Source organism: Cinclus cinclus, chromosome 15 (genome assembly GCF_963662255.1).
Source record: "Cinclus cinclus chromosome 15, bCinCin1.1, whole genome shotgun sequence".
Taxonomy (NCBI): domain Eukaryota; kingdom Metazoa; phylum Chordata; class Aves; order Passeriformes; family Cinclidae; genus Cinclus; species Cinclus cinclus.
The window spans coordinates 3,625,495-3,642,077 of NC_085060.1; the positions used below are offsets into that span (position 1 = coordinate 3,625,495).

The window sequence follows — 16,583 nt, forward strand, 5'->3', positions numbered from 1 at the left end:
ATAAACATCAATAAGCACACAGTAAAGAAATACCACAATAAGTGCATTTATTTATTTGGCTTCTTCCCTCTCTCCTTGCCACCACCATGTACAGGCACTGCCCGTCTCTCACGAAGAGCCCAGTCCCCAGCTCTCCCTTTCCTACTCTGAGCTTGCTGGACATGCCTGTTGGCTCCCACCAGTCCTTCATTGTCTCAGGTTCAACCACAGCTGTCCCAAGCTCACTGAACTTCACAAGGCTGCTGGTTCTCTGTCCCTCATGTGGCAGGAGGGTTCTCTGCAGCAGAGGAGCTGGGGCTGGCAAAGTCAGCCTCTGGCAAATGCTTCCTGCTTTTCCCAAAGGCGATCACCAGGGGCTTCCCCTGCAGCTGGTACCCGTTCAGCAGCTGCAGGGCACTCTGGGCCGACTCCGTGTCTGCAACGAGAAGGCACAGTGGGCACAGGGCACCCAGCAGGTGCTGGCATGGGGACACGGTGTTCCTATGGGTGTTCCCATCTGATGGCCACTCAGCCTGCTCTACTGCAGTGAGGGGACCTTCCAGCCCCACTGACAAGCTGAATAAACACTGCACATGACAGCCTGCATCACTTCTGCCCTGGTACATCCTCTTCCAGCCCAGGGAGAGGACCATGGCACAACAGGAAGAGAATGGAGTGAATTCCCCTGCTTCTCCTTGGAAAGCAGGCTTGGCAGCAGCTCACTGCCCTGCAGGAGGATGTGACACCTTTGGGAGCCTGGGAAGAACTGAGAGGCACGAAGCAGCAACTCACCAGGGAAGGTGATGAAGGCCTGATCCCTCATCCGGCCGCTCAGGAGGCGGAACTGGATCAGTGGGCTGTCCTCCTTCTGGAACCGAGCAAACAAGGACACCAGGTCCTTCACTGTCACTCGGGGGCCCAGGTTCTTCAAATACAGCACCTGGAACAGACACAGAGGGTCAGCCAGCTTTTGCCATGCAAAGACACCTTCCAGCCTGGTCCCAGGTCTGTACAGTTCAAGGTGTGAATCAGCTCGACCCTCGCACTCACGTGCTAATGATGGCATCTAGAGGACAGGTGGGTGTACAGAGAAAGGCGGCTCTAAACTCAAGGCATCACCCTGCTTGTCTGCATCAAGCACTGATAGTTTCAGTTTATTATAAAACAGTTTATTCAGTTCATTCTGTCTATTTATAAACACAACATCTCCAGCTAACAGACAGGCACAGTTTGAGTAAGGTGTCAGCAGACCTCAGCCAGGCCTGAACAGACAGAACACATCTTGACAGGTGACCTGCTGGAGCCAGGGAGGGCTGCACTCACAAGTACAACTCTTTCCCAGGCTGGTGATTTCCCATCAGAGCCCAAGGTTCCTTCCCCCCCCCAGAGTAGAGGCTGCTTCCCCCCTTGGCCTGGAGGATCAGCCCAGCACCCTCAAGGCAACAGCAAAGAAGAGCCTTTGCCTACTGACAGGGCTGCAGGGCATCCTGCTGAGCACGAATAAATCCTGGTTCATCTCAGCTTACCTTGCTGGGCTCCCCTGGATGGTAGGATGAGAACCTGGGTATTTTCCGGAGTTCTTCCTCTGAGAGGCGATTCTTGAGGATCTCCTCTTCTGGGACAAACTTGACTGGCTCTTTGATAACTACAGGCCTTGGAGGGGACTCGTGGGGCTTTGCTGCAGAAACACTGGGACTTGCTGACTCTTCTGCTTGCTTCTCCTGGTCTGGAAGTGATGACCTCTCAGTCACAGTCCTCTGTGGGGTTGGGGACAAGCTGGGGTCACTCGTAGCAGACAGGACTTTTTCAGGGCACTTCTTGCTCAGCAGCTCTTGGTAAACACTCTCCAGATGAACCATGGGGTCCTTTTCATCTGTTCCCCTCTTCTGAGTGTCATCTAATTAATAACAAAAACATGTGGTAACCAATAACCTGGAAAACACATGGACTGCAAGAAGAGACACAAAAAGGAGAAAACCTGTTTCACCCCAGCCTCTGTGCCCAGGCCCTGCAGGTTGTTTGAAACAAGAGCAGCCCCAGCAAGTGCAGGTTCCCAAGCTCAGGATGAACCTGCTGTGTAGCAGCTCTACCCATGTTACATCACAGCTCTTTTCTTCAGAGATGCCCTCACTTGCTTATCTGCAGTCACATTTCAGCAATTTCTAGTGGCTCCTTCAACACATCTTCCTCATCCTGCATGTGTGGTAGGATGGGCCACACTGCCTTCCTGTACGACTACATGGAATAGAAACATTTTACTTTCAAGGACATCAGATTAAGCTCCTGGGTTTACAGAAGGTCCCTGACACAGACTGATCAATGATCTCTTTTAGTTCCCTTTAATGGAAATGAGGATAAATGTGAGGGCAGCATCTCCCAGCCTTCAACCTGATCCAATTCCACTTCAGGAATGAGGCTTTAACAAGTCATTCCTCCTCTTACCTGGCTCTGTGCCTTTGCTTCCTTCACCCCCTGCAGGTACCTCAGAGAAGGAACAATCTCCAGTCCCACACAGGCACTTTGTGTAACTCAGACCTCGAGGCTCTACCAAAGCACCACCCCGGCTCCTCTCCCACACCCCGAGCTGCTCTGCACTACATATAACACATCAAGGAGATCCACACTCTCCAGAAATGGCCTTTAAAAGCCTCTATATTAAACCCTTCATAGAACCAACTGTCTGTCTGCTCCTGTAAGAGAGGAAAATATCTCCTCCCACACAGTACCAAAGCAGAACCACATCTTCAGGGACAGAAGTCCAGACAGAAATGTGTTGGGCTCCCACACAGCCTGGCTCTGCGTGCTGGAGCCAAGAAGAGCCCTGAGCCCACCAACCTTCATGGTAGAGGGCCCGGAGGAAGGAGTGTCTGTCTGTTCCCTGGAAAAGGGCGTTCTCGATCTCCATCTCCCGCCGGCTCAGCTGCTTGCTGCCCGCAAACCTCTGCGGCAGCGCCAGGATGCGCCGGCGCTCCTCCAGCTTCTCCTGGATGGCATCGAGCCGCTCCTGCGTGGCCTCGGGGGCTGCCCCCAGCCCAGAGCCCTGGAAAACAAAACAGCATGGCTCGGCTCAGCAATGGCACGGCCCTCCTTCTCAAAACGAGTCAAACGTCACAGTCCAGCCTTGCAGTGGGTGCAATGAGGAACCATCCCCCCCCAGGGCACCAAGAGGTCTTGTTACTGCAAGGGTAGGACAAATACAACCACACAGCAAGCTCGGTTCTTGAGGGAAGTGGAGGAACAGCTCATTTCTCATGACCTGTCCGTGCTGCTTCCCCCTCCCTGGCCTGTCTCCCTCTGTCCCTGCTGCCTCTGGCAGCTACAGCCATTTTCCACAGCCACCTTCAGTGACTGCACAACCATCCTCTGGCAATTCTTTCCCCATACTTACAGCATCCCCAAGCTCCAGTTTCTACCAAGCTCTTAGTCTGTGACCCTGAGAACCTTATTTGCTGAGAAGTGGACCCCCAGCTGCTGCTTGGCACCCAAGGGAAGTTTTATGCTGAGATTAAACTCCGACAAACATCACTGAGTTTTCAGAAACCACAGAACAACTGCAGCACAGCCCTCAGAGCTCACCTGCAAAGAGGGAGCATCCCTGGGTAAACACACCTCACTGCACAGGCCACTTCATGCTGCCAAAGCACAGAGAAACACCCCAGCTGCTCAAAGGGCATTTCTGCTCCTCCATCCACCTCAGTCAGAACATAGAGAACACACTTTTATGGGTGGATTTTCTGTTCTCAAATTCAGTTTGAGAATTACTGTGGCAGATCCTTCTGCCTCGGGCAAGAAACCAGGCTTTCTCCCTGTACTGAGCACAACCTAACACTTTCCCATGGTACCTCTGCCCCACATCTGCACAGTTTCTTCCATTCACCATTTCACAGCTTCCCTGAGGCACAAAAGGCTGTTTATATGGAAAAGCAATTCCCGGAAATCATTTGTTGTACTTTGTTTTAAAAAAAGCTGCCACTTAGCAGCTGAAAATAACATAAATCTGCACTCAGTACTTTGCCAAGAGCTCCCCAGGCAATCTGAAGTTCTCTCTGTCTCAGCTGACATTATTCATCACTCAAGGTGGAATCTTTCACTCAGGGCCTCCTTCCAAAGCTGCAGATCACTACCTGACTTGGGCTTTCTCCCCAAATATTCTTCTCTCAGAACCTGCAGAAGACATACGCTGATGTCACTGGTTTTTCTGTCACAATAGTGTTTTCTGTACAAATCATTTTTTTCTGAACATTCCAGAATTAATTTCATACTAAATGTAACAGCTGGTACTGATGACATTGATTTTCATTCTTAAATTAACACCACCCCTCTCTATACCAAGCTTTAATCAGGCCACACCAGGGCTGGATTTCATTTAAACACCAAAGCAAGTCATGACTTCAGCTGAAAAGAGGCAAATCCCTGATTACCACAAACGACTCTCTCCTGCACACACCTACCACTCAGGAAGGAGACAGAGGAAAGCAAAGGAAACCTAAGTCCTGTTTTGCATTTTCTAGTCTGGCAAATTAAGAGCAGGACATTCCAGTACACTTGACATAAGACAACCACCAAAGCCTCTTGTCTCTGGAATGTGAAGAGAAAAAAAAAAGAGGGGTGAAGGAGGGGGAAGGGGAAAAACCTGGTGTAAGAGAACCCAGGGAGGAGCCAAGGCACTGTCACCACATTTGGTCTGACAGCTCTGCACTGTTTTCACGTGGCTGTCCCAAAGCCCATAAAGCACCTGCAAGCCCCTAAGAAGAACACTTCCTACAAACAGCCATCCCAAATCAGCAGTGGGATCCAGGGATGTATCAAGATACTCAAAGGAGCTGCTTTGAAATATTTTCTCCTCTTCTGGCATTTAAATCCTTCATACACAGGTGTAAACAGGTGAAATGATTTCTTTGAGATCAAGGCAGAGGCAGGAATATATTCATGTCCTGATGTGTTTCAAAGGACCCACTCCTGTCTCCATCCTGTCTTTTAACACTGACCATTCTACCAAAGAAAACAGGCCAGAAGAAATATAGGATCATGCTGTGCTAAAGACAAGGGATACAAGGAGTGGCCATTCTTTACCAGAGACTTACAAAGGACTGGAATTTTGTACCAGAGTGCCACAGGATTAGAGGAACCTGACCACACTCACATGAGAGCAGAGCATGCCCACCTTCCTTGCTGAAGCCTGGTTCTTCCAGAGCAGAATCTCCGAGTCAGAGAGCCCCAGCTCCCGGAGAGAGGAGGTTTCTTTGTCACTCTCCTGCAGGGCCTGGAACTGTGACAAGGTCAAAGCCCCTGCAGCCTCTTCCCCGAAAGGTTTGTAAAAAGCTGCAGGGGCAAAGCATCTCCGCTTTGACTTGCACCTGTGAGCCAAAGCAACACAACAGCATAAACAGCTCAGCACCAATGAACTGGGGGACAGGAAGGGGCTGGTTGCTCTCAAACCACACCTGGGCCGGATCAGGACTTACTGCTCAATGGAGACAGTGGTGTCAAGCTGGTGGTGAAGGAGGCTTTTCAGCTGCCTCTCCCCTTCTGTCTCCAAGTCTTCCAGGAGAAGCTCATCACTGGACAGGCTGCTGTTCACCCTGGGGCACACAACCACAGCACAGGCATGGTCAGTAAGGCATTAGGGGAAGTACTGCTCAAAACACCTCCTTGCTACAGCTCCTCACATCTTGGGCTGTTTTTAAGGGATTTAAAAAAAAAACAAGGAACCAAAACTACACGACCAAAGCTCCATTTAACATTAATAGGAAAGTCAACAGGTTTGGGACTAGTTTGAGTACATTAAAGTACCCCAAGGAGTCTTTGAGGGTTTTTGTATTGGTGGTGGGGCAGGTGGGAGCGGGGTGTTTGTTCACATTAAAGTTATATGTAATCATTTTTATTGACCAGAATCGTCTCAAATGAGTCAGGGAAGACAGAAGTGAAACTTTAATGCCGAGGAGAAACTGTGAATTTCAACAGCACTCTTCCCTTTCCGGGGTCACTGCTCTGGAGCAGACAGATCCCAAAAATACCCAGCCCAGAGCCAGGCCTGGGCTGTGCTCAGAGCCGGAGCAGGACTGTGCTGGTGTCAAAGCAAGGCCGTGCTCAGAGCCGGAGCGGAGCCGTGCCCGGTATCAAAGCAGGGCCGTGTTCAGAGCCGTGCCCGGAGCCGTGCCCTGAGCCAGGCCGGAGCCGTGCCTGGAGCCGTGCCCGGAGCCGTGCCCGGAGCCGTGCCCTGAGCCATGCCGAGCCAGGCCGGAGCCGTGCCCGGAGCCATGCCGAGCCAGGCCGGAGCCGTGCCCGGAGCCAGGCCGGAGCCGTGCCCGGAGCCGTGCCCGGAGCCATGCCGAGCCAGGCCGGAGCCGTGCCCGGAGCCGTGCCGAGCCAGGCCGGAGCCGTGCCGAGCCAGGCCGGAGCCGTGCCGAGCCAGGCCGGAGCCGTGCCCGGAGCCATGCCGAGCCAGGCCGGAGCCGTGCCCGGAGCCATGCCGAGCCAGGCCGGAGCCGTGCCGAGCCAGGCCGGAGCCGTGCCGCGCTCCCGCACCGCCCCGCAAAGGGAGCTGGGGGTGGCACCAGGCCCGGGCCGTGCCGTGCCGTGCCCGAACCCCTGAGGGCAGTCTGGGCACCCCAGGGCCCCGCGGATCCCCCGCTCACCGGCGCATGGCCCCGCGGCTCCGAGCCCCGGCAGCTCCCGCGGAGCGCCGGGACCGCCCCGGAAGGAGCGGAGCGTTCCGGGGGAAGCGGCGGAGCCTTGGCCAGGGCTGGCCCTGGATGGATGTCCGGTACCCGCTAAAGACATTCGCTGCCCTCTGCAGCTAAAAAGAGGAGAGAAAATTTAATGCGGGGTTCATAGGTTGAGGTAAGGACAGGAAGAGATCTCTCATCAAATACCGTTATGGGCAAAACAGGCTCAACTTAGAGGTATAATTATTAATTAAATTATTTATATATATAATTCTTAAATAAATTATATATAGTAACATAAATGTATTGCTAACTGTAATAAAAACAACATAAGAATTGTTCATTAAAATAAAAGGACTACCAGGAGTTCAATAAAATAACAGAAAATAGAACCGGATCTGAGGGGGCACAAGTCATGCACCCGTAGTCCACAAGAATGTCTTGATTAGTTTGAGCTGAGTTAATTAACCATATTTAAGTATCCATTGTTCAACGTGTAAAAAGGATCTACTGATAAGGCAGAGGTTCTGCCGGGAAGAGGAGTCTTCTTCATTCCAACGACCACCGGAGGGCAAATTACGACCCCTATCAACAGGCAGTGCCAGCGCAGACCCGACTGCAAAAGGGACACGTACAGCAGAAACAAGGGGTATAAAACCCAAAGGACTGAGAGAGGAAAGTGCGCGCCGTTGGTGGAGCGCTAACTCCCGGCCGCCCAGCGCTGCTTTTGCTTGTTACCGCTTGCTTAATACATTCCACTGCTTGATGTACAATTGGCTCTGAGTCAGTGTGTGTGTCAAACACTTATAACACTAACTAAAGCAGAGCAGGAGAATGGGGAGTAAAATCAACCCTTAGAAACACCTGCCCACCTGTCCCTCCTACCCCAGCAGCTCACGGTCAGTTCATCACCGTGCTTTTCCCGATGCTCAGGGACAGGAGTCATGCCCCTGCTGCACCCTGGGGTCCCTCCCACGGCAGACAGTTCTCTGTGAGAGGAACGATGGGTTTGTCTTTACAAACAAACTGTGGGTCTGCTCCTAGGTAAGACTAGCACTGAGAGGTAAACAATGGGAAGGATTCCACTGATTGAGGAATAAAATAAAATTAAAAAAAAAGATATTTGCCTGTACAAGCAGACTGTAGGTTTGCTGATAAATGAAACTGGATATGCAAAGATGAAAGAAGCAATGGGGGGAAGTCATTAATTCAGTAAGAATTAAAAATTAAAAGGGAGGGTTATACATTAGAGGGGTATCTCAGGTATCAGGTGTTTCTGGAAGTCTGTACCTCTCAGGTACCTCAGCCAGTGGAGAGAGGGAAATGTGGCTGGGAAATGAGGATAAAAAGGGAGGCTGCATCCTCCATAAATTTGAGACACCCCAGGGGAATGCCCCATGGCCTCTCCCTTTATTCAAATCAAGTAAAAGGACTCTTCTGTCTCCTTTTTGGACATAAATCTCTGGTGGTTGTGGATTAATTTTCCTAGTATCTTTGAATTTGTCTGATGTGAGGCTATCTCTGGAGCAACAGTCTCCCTCAAACCACTGCAGTGTGGGGTACTTGCCACAGAGTCCTTCAAGGACAGGCTGCTCCAGCCTGAGATGAGAGCAGGACACCTCCTTTCAGGCATGCCCCTGCTCTGGCAGGGGGCTCCTCCGTGGGGTGCAAGCACATCTCTGCATCCCAGTGGATCCCCATGAGCTGCAGGTGGATCTCTGCATCCCCATGGGCTGCAGGGGCACAGCTGCTTCACCGTGGACGTCACCACAGGCCACAGAGGAATCACAGCACCAGTACCTGGAACACTTCTTCCCCCTCCCTCCTTCTCCACTGACCTTGGTGGCAGCAAAGTTGTTCCTCTCACACGTTTTCACCCCGCTTTTCTCTGGCCGCAATTACAACTGAGCCACAAATTTGTTGTTCTTTCTTCTTAAATCTGTTTCAGAGAGGCATTACCACCATATCTAGCTGGCCCAGCCCTAGCCACTAACTTGTCTGTCTTTTGGAGGCACCAGGGACTGGCTCTGCTGGACATGGTGGAAGCTTCTGGCAGCTTCTCACAGAAGCCACCCCTGTAGTCTCCTTCCAAAACCAGGCAGTGCAAAACCATGCAGAGCCCTCCAAGGCACCATTTCTGTTATCTCACCAGTCTGCAGACACAGCTAAAGCACAAAGAGCACACACTTCCTACACAAACTTCATCCAGTTTCTGATGGGACCAGATGAAATCCAGTTTAGCGCCACAAAGACTAGCTTTGAACAAACAACAGATTTTATTGTAAGAAAAGAAACAAAGTTCCAGTCCTCAGTTCCCAAACACCTCTGTTTTCTGTGGAGGTTTTATGTTCATCCTTTGAAGATGGGAGTGTTTCAATCAAAGGTGATCCGAAAGCTGCGCTCCTGCTCCTTGCGGCGACTCTCACAAACCTTTGTCACCTCTTCCACTTTTCTCTGCAGCACAGCTGTGGGAGAAACAAGGGATTAATGTCATAGTCACCCCAGAACACAGCCCTGCACAGTTCTGCAAGCAGAAAGAAAAATATTTTCTTGTTGACAGGTCACTCAGATTTGACAGTGGACAATGCAGGATGAAAACTCAACCCAAAGCACTGCCAATAAGACAACTTCATTATTGAATGGCACAGGAAAAAATGGGTCTCCTGTCTAGGAAAATTTAAAGGAAACAGCTATATTCACACACATTCTGTAAAGAATTCAGGTGGCACAGGAGCTGTACCAGATTTCCTGAAAAAGGCATGTTTGGAATGTGGAGCTTAACATAAGTGTTCTGAAAGAAAACACCTAAGTAAGACCATGACCTAAGCCAATAATTCTATGTGGGCACGGAGAACAGCAGGCCTGCTTTCACACACGAAGTTGCACCAGGTGTGAGCATTTCACAGCACTGTAGCCAGGTAGTAACACTCTGGGGCTGCTGAGAAAAGAGCTGCTTTATTCTGCTGTGCCCCCGTGTGGCTGCTACCAGTTAACATCCAAACAGAATTCCGGAATCCCTCACTAGGAGGCACTCCCTTGGAGAAAAGTTCTTTTTTTCTGTCTTGTTTTGGTATGGCCGACGTTAAACATGGATCCCAAACCAGAAATGGTCACCCCGCTATCAAGTGTTCACTCCTGAGTGCACGTCATGTTCGGCACTGGAGCTCAAACTATTGAGGCTGTCAAATTCCCCCATTATTCCTCCAGAGCTACCCCACCTGCAGATCTGCTCCATGTTACCTAACTCTGGCTTTTCTGTTTTCAGAGTGAGCATGGTAACATTCAAAACACACTCTTGCCCTCACCAATTTTCTTGCACCGTGGGAAAACCCCCCACTCATTTAGAAGTTGTGCAATTTAACATTCATTTGACAGAAGAATAAGGTTTTCAAGATCTTTGCTTTGCACTGACATATTGCAAACAGGGCTTTTTTAGTAAAACCAAGTAGCCAGGACTAAGTGCCCATCAGAGGCCTCCAATCAAGTACAGCAGGAGAATTCAAGCCCAAAAGGAACAGTGCCACTGAAGGTGAGGAGGAAGATTCCTCAGGCATCTTCAGGAATTCAGGGATGAACAAACACACACACACATGTTCCTGCTTTCCATTCACATTCCCAAAAGGCTGCAAGATAAATCTCACCCGAGTTCTGGTCAATCCACTGCAGGGAATCCATGTGTGCATTCAAAATTTTACAGATCTGTTGAAGCTGAGCAGAGAGAGAAGGGGCAAGTCAGTTGTGAGACTGTATGAAACACCAAGAGGAGTCAAAGGCAAGTTTCTCCTTGCACAGCTTCCCTAAGGCAGCAGCCATTTTCCAAGGAAGCGTGTGCAGCAATGCTGTTACTTTGCTGCTTCTTACCAGCAAGAAAACTGCACAGTTAGACCATATGTCAGTGGCTTTGGCTTATTTTAATTTAGACCTAGGAACCAGCAGAACATTGATCACCTTAGGCTTGAATTGTTAAAATTCAAAATGATTGTGGAAAAAGTCAGTCTGCAAAATTGTAGGGAAATTTTTACTGAAAAAAAGCTGCTCAGTAAAGCCACAATGAGGATCAAAATCAATTAAATAAACATTAGAAATAGCTGGTTTTTCAGATATTGTTTTGTAAGGATATAAAAATAGTATATAAAAAAAAAGTATGAATAGCATATCCACATGTGGACAAATGAAGAGTTCGAACTCTTTCAGTAGCCTTTGCCTATTCAGCAATATTAAATGGAAGCTTGCATTCACCGGGTCACTCGTGTCTGCTGGGCCTCCTGATGTGTTCAAGTGATCAATTATGTCCTTCAGATCTTGTGCCATGCGCTTCAGCTGAGCATCAATGTTCTCAGCCAGTTTGTAGCTGCAGAGCACACAGGAACCAAGATCAGAATGTATGAGGAGAACTTGAAAGACCTGCTCAGAATGACAGCAACCATAGGCAATGAGAATGGGCTTCCACATCTGCAGCCAAGGCTGGCAGAGACCTGGGAAGAGCACCCAGAGAGCATCCATGACCCACATGAAGGGACTGCCAACCCCTATCTCCCTTGATCTACACATGGAGACGGAAAAACAACAGTGTGGAGGATTAAGAGTAAAATCTAAATTGCCATGCGTAAAACAGGATCAAGTATCTGACAGCAGCCATTCACTGTTCAATCCTGCCACACATCCCAACTCTATCTCCTGCTGCCTGCTATGAGCACAGGACAGTGCTCATGGCCCATCCCCAGCAGATTTGTGCCTCACGTCCTCTCCCGTTCCTCATCCGCGTGCTGCAGGTAGATGGTCCCGCTCTGCTCCTTCACAGACTCCTCCAGAGGGGTCAGCAAGTCCTCCAGCTCTTTCTGCTGGGACAGAATGAAGTCCAGCTCCTGATCCAGTCTGCAAAGAGAAAATGCCAGCTGCTTCCCTTGCATGTTGCAGACGTTGCAGAGCTGGCACACAACCAGGCAGGACAATGCAGAGAAGAAATTAAATCATTTCAAGTGCTCACAGTCTCCTACCTCTTCTGATCAACCTTCACCTTCTCTACTTCTCTGTGTAACGAAGTAATCTGGAAACAGAAGACATTTCATTACACCTTGAAAACCAAAAAGTCAGCTCTCCAAAGAAGAGAGGTGGGTGGGAGGAGGCAGCACCATGCAAGTTCTACTGGAAACAAGAGATGGTTACATCAAGATTTATAGAGCAAAGATGGAATAAAGGAGATACAGCTTGGAATGATCCCCCCTAAGAGAACAAGGTATCCCAGAGCAAAGTCAAAGAACACATTTCCAAGCTCCAAGGCCTAAAGGGCAGAAGAGACACACAGAGGGACTGTGAAAAGCACCCAGCTGGAGCTCCCATCTATTGCTTTTACAAGTACAAAGTCCCACTCAATGGCTCGATGTACCACTGAGGCCTTTAAGGACCTGAGCAGGCAGAATGAGGTTCCACTGGAGGTGAGCTCACCTTCTCGCCATTCTCTATCAGCATCCGGTCCCAGGCATTGACTTGTGTAGCTTGATGGAGAAAGTGCTTCTCCTGGTCTTCCAGTTCTAGGCTCCACTTGTTTATCAAACTCTCCAGCTGGGCATAAGTCATCACTGGGGGGGCACTGAGAGGGAGTGAGGGCCAGCACAGGACACAAGGTCAGGAAAGAGAAACACCACAACACTCACTCATTTCCCCTTCCTCCTCCAGAGCCCCGCATGAACACTGCAGCTGCTCCTGCCCCGGGCACAAAATGGTCACAAAGCACCCACCTGGGTGTGGTGGTTGTGGTTATGGCAGCTGTGGAGGTCACAGCTCCAATGGCACCAGTTGTAGTCAATGGCTTCAGATTCAAAGGAAAGCCAGAAGCAGAAGTAGTAGTCCCTGCAGGAGGAGATTCAAGTCAAGCAACAGAAGAGGACACACCTCGTACCTCACAAACAGAGATCAGGTCTGGGGTGCACTGCCCAGGGGTGTAGGAGCCTCAGTAGATGCCTCTGAAGGGAACAACAGCAAATCCCACCTCTGTCATGGAGGCAATGAAAACATCCCTAGCCCACAGCCTTGTCAATGTTTTACTGTTAGACCTAACAACTACCAGCACACACAGTTCCAGCCCTGCACCTCTGCAGCAGATGAAAGAACTTTAATGTTTTCACAGAGAGATGGGAAAGGATCAGAGAAAGACAAAGTGTGTTGTTTTCAGTTGCTCGAGAGCTTGCCAAATCATAACTGCTGTGCTTCTACTCTCACACAGCCCTTTACTCTTCTCCTATTCAGAGCACTGAATTCAGGCTCCCTTCTCTTCAGTGACTTGGAGCATCTGGTTCCTACCAGTGGCTGTGCTTGTTGTGGCAGCTGTTGTTCCAGGAACTTTTATTCCAAAGCCAAGTGTCCCCAGACTGGCTGTCCCAGTGGAACCAGTGGAAGTGGCACCAACTGTAAAGAGAAGACACCACTGACAGGTTGCCTAAGCCATGAAATGCAGGGTCCCTCGGAAATGCTGTGCCCAGCCTGCTCCCTGCTCCCCCTGCAGCAGCAGCTCCAGCACCCACAGGAGCAGCAGCAGCCACGCTGCTCCCTTACTGCCCCAGGGACAAACCTGCCTGCAGAGACTCACGTGAGAGGCCCGTGGTGGTGGAGGAGGCTGGGGCTGAAGAAGTGGCCACAGATGCAAACAAGGAGGGCCCCGTGGAGCCCAGCACTGAGGTGGTGCTGGTGGTGGAGGCCGTGGTGGCAGCTGTGGATGTGACTGCAGAGACAAACAGCTCCATGTGGACGAGCAGAGCACACCGAGCTCCCACCCACCGCACAACAACCCTGCTGGGAGGGTGACACAAACTGCCCAGCCACGCCTGGGTCCAGGGGATGTCCGCATTTTAATCTCCTTTTCCTCTTATTCTCCCTCCACTCCCTCTCTTTCACAGATTTATCCCTTTAAGATGGTGCCTCCCTACCCCTGTGCTCCCCAAACAAGCACAGAACTGAATCTGGCACATGGGACACAATCGGAAACACAGGACACGCTGTCCAAGGGCTCTAGGAGCTGTCACAAGTCACCACTGCCAGAGCAAAGTGACAGGAACAAACGCTTCTGGCCCCTTCCCACACCCCAGTAGGAGATACTTGTCTGCTTCCATTAGACAAATATTGGCACGAGGACAGCAGATTTCACAAAGCCTTGAGGAATTGTTTTTTAGAACAGCTTCCTACCTCCAAGCTTGGTTGCAAAGGACAGAGTGGGTGCCTGGCTGGCACCTGTGGTCAGCGTTGCCGTGGTTGTACTGGTGGCTGCTGTTGAAGGCGGTGCCCCAAAGGTTAGACCTGGAACCAGGAGCAAAAGGAAAACATGGGTTTTCTTCCTAAAGGTTAAGAGCCATCACTCCTCACCACTGCACTGCACCCTGGACTGGCTTTTCAGAAACACCTCTGGCTGCAGCCCCTTGCTCCATCCTGCCCCAGCAGAAGCCGGAGGCTGCAGAGCTCCACTCCACCTTCAGATATCCCCATGCCAAAGGCTCTCAGCCTCCAGCTGCCCCCCCAGCCTGTTCCCCCACCTGTGGGCTGCCCCCCAAGGCTGAAGGGCGCTGCTGACGGGGTGGCAGCTCCCAGGGTGGCCGTGCTGGTGGTGGCAGCAGCCGCAGGGGCCGTGCCAAAGGTCAGCCCTGCGGACGTCGCCTGCGGAGCCGCGGTGCCGATGCTGAAGCCGGCTGTTCCCGCCTGGGTCGTGGTGCCACTGGAGAAGGTGAACCCTCCTGTAGTCCCAGACGGAGCTGTGCTGGTGCTGCTGGTGCCAGCAGAGCCAAAGGTAAAGCCAGACGGGGCCGCTGCCTGACTCGAGGGTGTGCTGGTTGCAGCAGGGGCACCAAAAGAAAAGCCCCCCGTGATTGCAGGAGCTGAAGTGGCAGTGCTGGCTCCAAAGTTCACTTTTGGGGTGTTTGCCCTAGGGAACAGAAGAAAAGAAAAGAAGCCAATCTGCTTGAGACACACATACACTCAGGTATACACAGATGGCTTTCTCCCTGACCACTTGCTGCCAGCAGACACCTCCTGTCAAAGAGATGCACACCTGGCCAGGCTGTGTCCCACTTCTGACAACAGACTCTATCCAGCTGCTGTCACCTGCCATCCCCCGTTAGGGCTCTTTCTACTGACTCTCCCTTCATGACCTCCACCCAGCCAGCCACCACAGGACATTTTATGGCACTACATGTGAAGCTGCTCCTTCTCTCAGCTCACCATTTTCACTCCCTCTACACAAGGCTGTTTTTTTTCTGCTCGTCCCCATTTGAGCTCCCTTCCCACAGCCCCCATCTGGCAAGCTTTGACAGCAGCAGTTGTGCAGAACCGCTCCAGAACCACTCGCAGCCTTTCGGTAAGGACAAATCACTCCCCAAGTGCCGAGAAAACATTCAGAGCGCTCCAGATTTGGGTCAGAAAAAACAAGACGTTTTCTACTCGGCAGCAGAGCTTTCGCATTTCTTCGTGCACGCGTCCGCAGCCCGGCTTTTCCCAGACGGAAAGGTGGAACATCTCCTTCCCAGCACGTGCAAGCGCTCCCCCATGAAAACATCAGCCGGGACAGGTGCCAGGGCTCGCCCAGCACTTGCCCAACGAGCACCTGCGATGGCTGCAGGGCGCTGGGAAGCCCCAGGCACAAGAGGCAAGGCTCGCTCCCCGCACAATCCCCGCGGAGCCCTCGCCCGGCACCGCCAGGAGCCTCCCTCGCTCCGTCCCTCGCTCCCTCCCGCTGCCCGCGGCCCCGGCCGGCCCCGCGCTCTCACCCCAGCGGGAAGGCGGCGGCTGCCGGGGCCGCGGGGGCCGCGCCGGCCGAGCCGGAGCCGGAGCCGAAGCTGAAGCCGGAAGGCTGCGCGGCCGCGCCCGGCCTGCTGAAGGAGAAGAGCCCGGCGGGCTGGCTGCCGCCCGCCGCCGGCGCCGCCGCGCTGCCGAAGCTGAAGCCGCCGGAGGCGGCGGCGGGCGCGGGCGCGGAGAAGGAGAAGCCGCTGGTGGGCGCCGTGGTGGTGGCGGCGGCTCTGGGCGCGCCCAGGCTGAAGGCGCCGCCGGGCGCGGCCGTCCCGAAGCTGAACTGGTTCATGGCGCGGTTCGGCGGCGGCGCGGGCCGAGCTCCGGCAGGCGCGGCGGCGGCTCCGCGACGGCGCGCGCGGCGATGGCGTCACCGCGCCCCGCCCCGCCCCTCGCCTTCCCGCCCTCGGCACCCATTGGTCTATGAGGCCGCCACTCTCGGTCCCCCGGTTTCGATTGGCTGTAGGGGCGTGAGGGGCGGGGCGTATCGGCGTTGCTGTGGAGACGGGAGACGCGGCTGCGGGACCGGGGACAGCGGGCCGGGGTGCGGGACAGGAGTGAGGGACCGGGGACAGCGGGCCCGGGTGCGGGACAGGAGTGAGGGACCGGGGACAGCGGGCCGGAGCTGGAGCCGAGGGTGCAGGACCAGTGTCACCGGGCCGGGGGTGCAGGGTCAAGTGGCACCGGGTCAGGAGTGAAGGACCAGCTATGCCAGTTCTGGGGTGCGGGACAGGGGACACCGGGCCGGAGTTGCGGTGTTGTAGCCGCCCGGGACAGAGTGACGCGGATTTGTCACTGCGGTTCCCTTCGCCCCCACCTGCGCCTGGATCTGGTCCGTCCGAAGGTTGGCGGGTGAGCAGGGAACCTTCTAAGAGTTCTGCCAGGTTACCTGTGACACGGCTCTGCCTGAGGCACCTGTAGGGCTCGAGCTGTGTTTGCAACAAAAGGTAGCTGAGCCAAATGTAATCTGGGCACAGAGGGAAAAATTGGGTATTATTCCCTCGGGATGGCAGGACCCGATGGAGCAGCTCGAGCTCTGTCAGAGGACGTTTAGTTTGGATATCTGGAATGGTTCTTCCCCGAGAGGGTGGTCTGGCACTGGAACAGGATCCCCAGGGAAGTGGTCACAGCCCTAAGGCTGACAGAGTGTAAAGAGCATTTCGCGAG

At 52.7% G+C, this 16,583-nt stretch overlaps 2 protein-coding genes across 2 annotated transcripts; both read right to left on the bottom strand.

Moving 5' to 3' along the window:
• Window positions 1-50: 50 nt before the first annotated feature.
• RBM41 (RNA binding motif protein 41) lies at window positions 51-6,663 on the bottom strand. The gene is made up of 7 exons (XM_062502767.1): window positions 6,618-6,663; window positions 5,445-5,561; window positions 5,144-5,336; window positions 2,815-3,019; window positions 1,506-1,876; window positions 772-919; window positions 51-415 (listed from the first exon to the last, which is right to left on the bottom strand). The coding sequence occupies exons 1-7, from the start codon at window positions 6,623-6,625 to the stop codon at window positions 258-260; spliced, it is 1,200 nt and encodes a 399-aa protein (XP_062358751.1). The 5' UTR covers window positions 6,626-6,663; the 3' UTR covers window positions 51-257.
• Window positions 6,664-8,994: 2,331 nt separating this feature from the next.
• Window positions 8,995-15,708, bottom strand: LOC134050091 (nuclear pore glycoprotein p62-like). The gene is made up of 12 exons (XM_062502941.1): window positions 15,398-15,708; window positions 14,171-14,556; window positions 13,827-13,937; window positions 13,234-13,365; window positions 12,948-13,052; window positions 12,386-12,497; window positions 12,093-12,237; window positions 11,645-11,694; window positions 11,388-11,522; window positions 10,887-10,998; window positions 10,289-10,355; window positions 8,995-9,112 (listed from the first exon to the last, which is right to left on the bottom strand). Exons 1-12 carry the CDS (start codon window positions 15,706-15,708, stop codon window positions 9,021-9,023), a joined length of 1,758 nt encoding a protein of 585 aa, XP_062358925.1. The 3' UTR covers window positions 8,995-9,020.
• Between the last annotated feature and the right edge of the window lie 875 nt (window positions 15,709-16,583).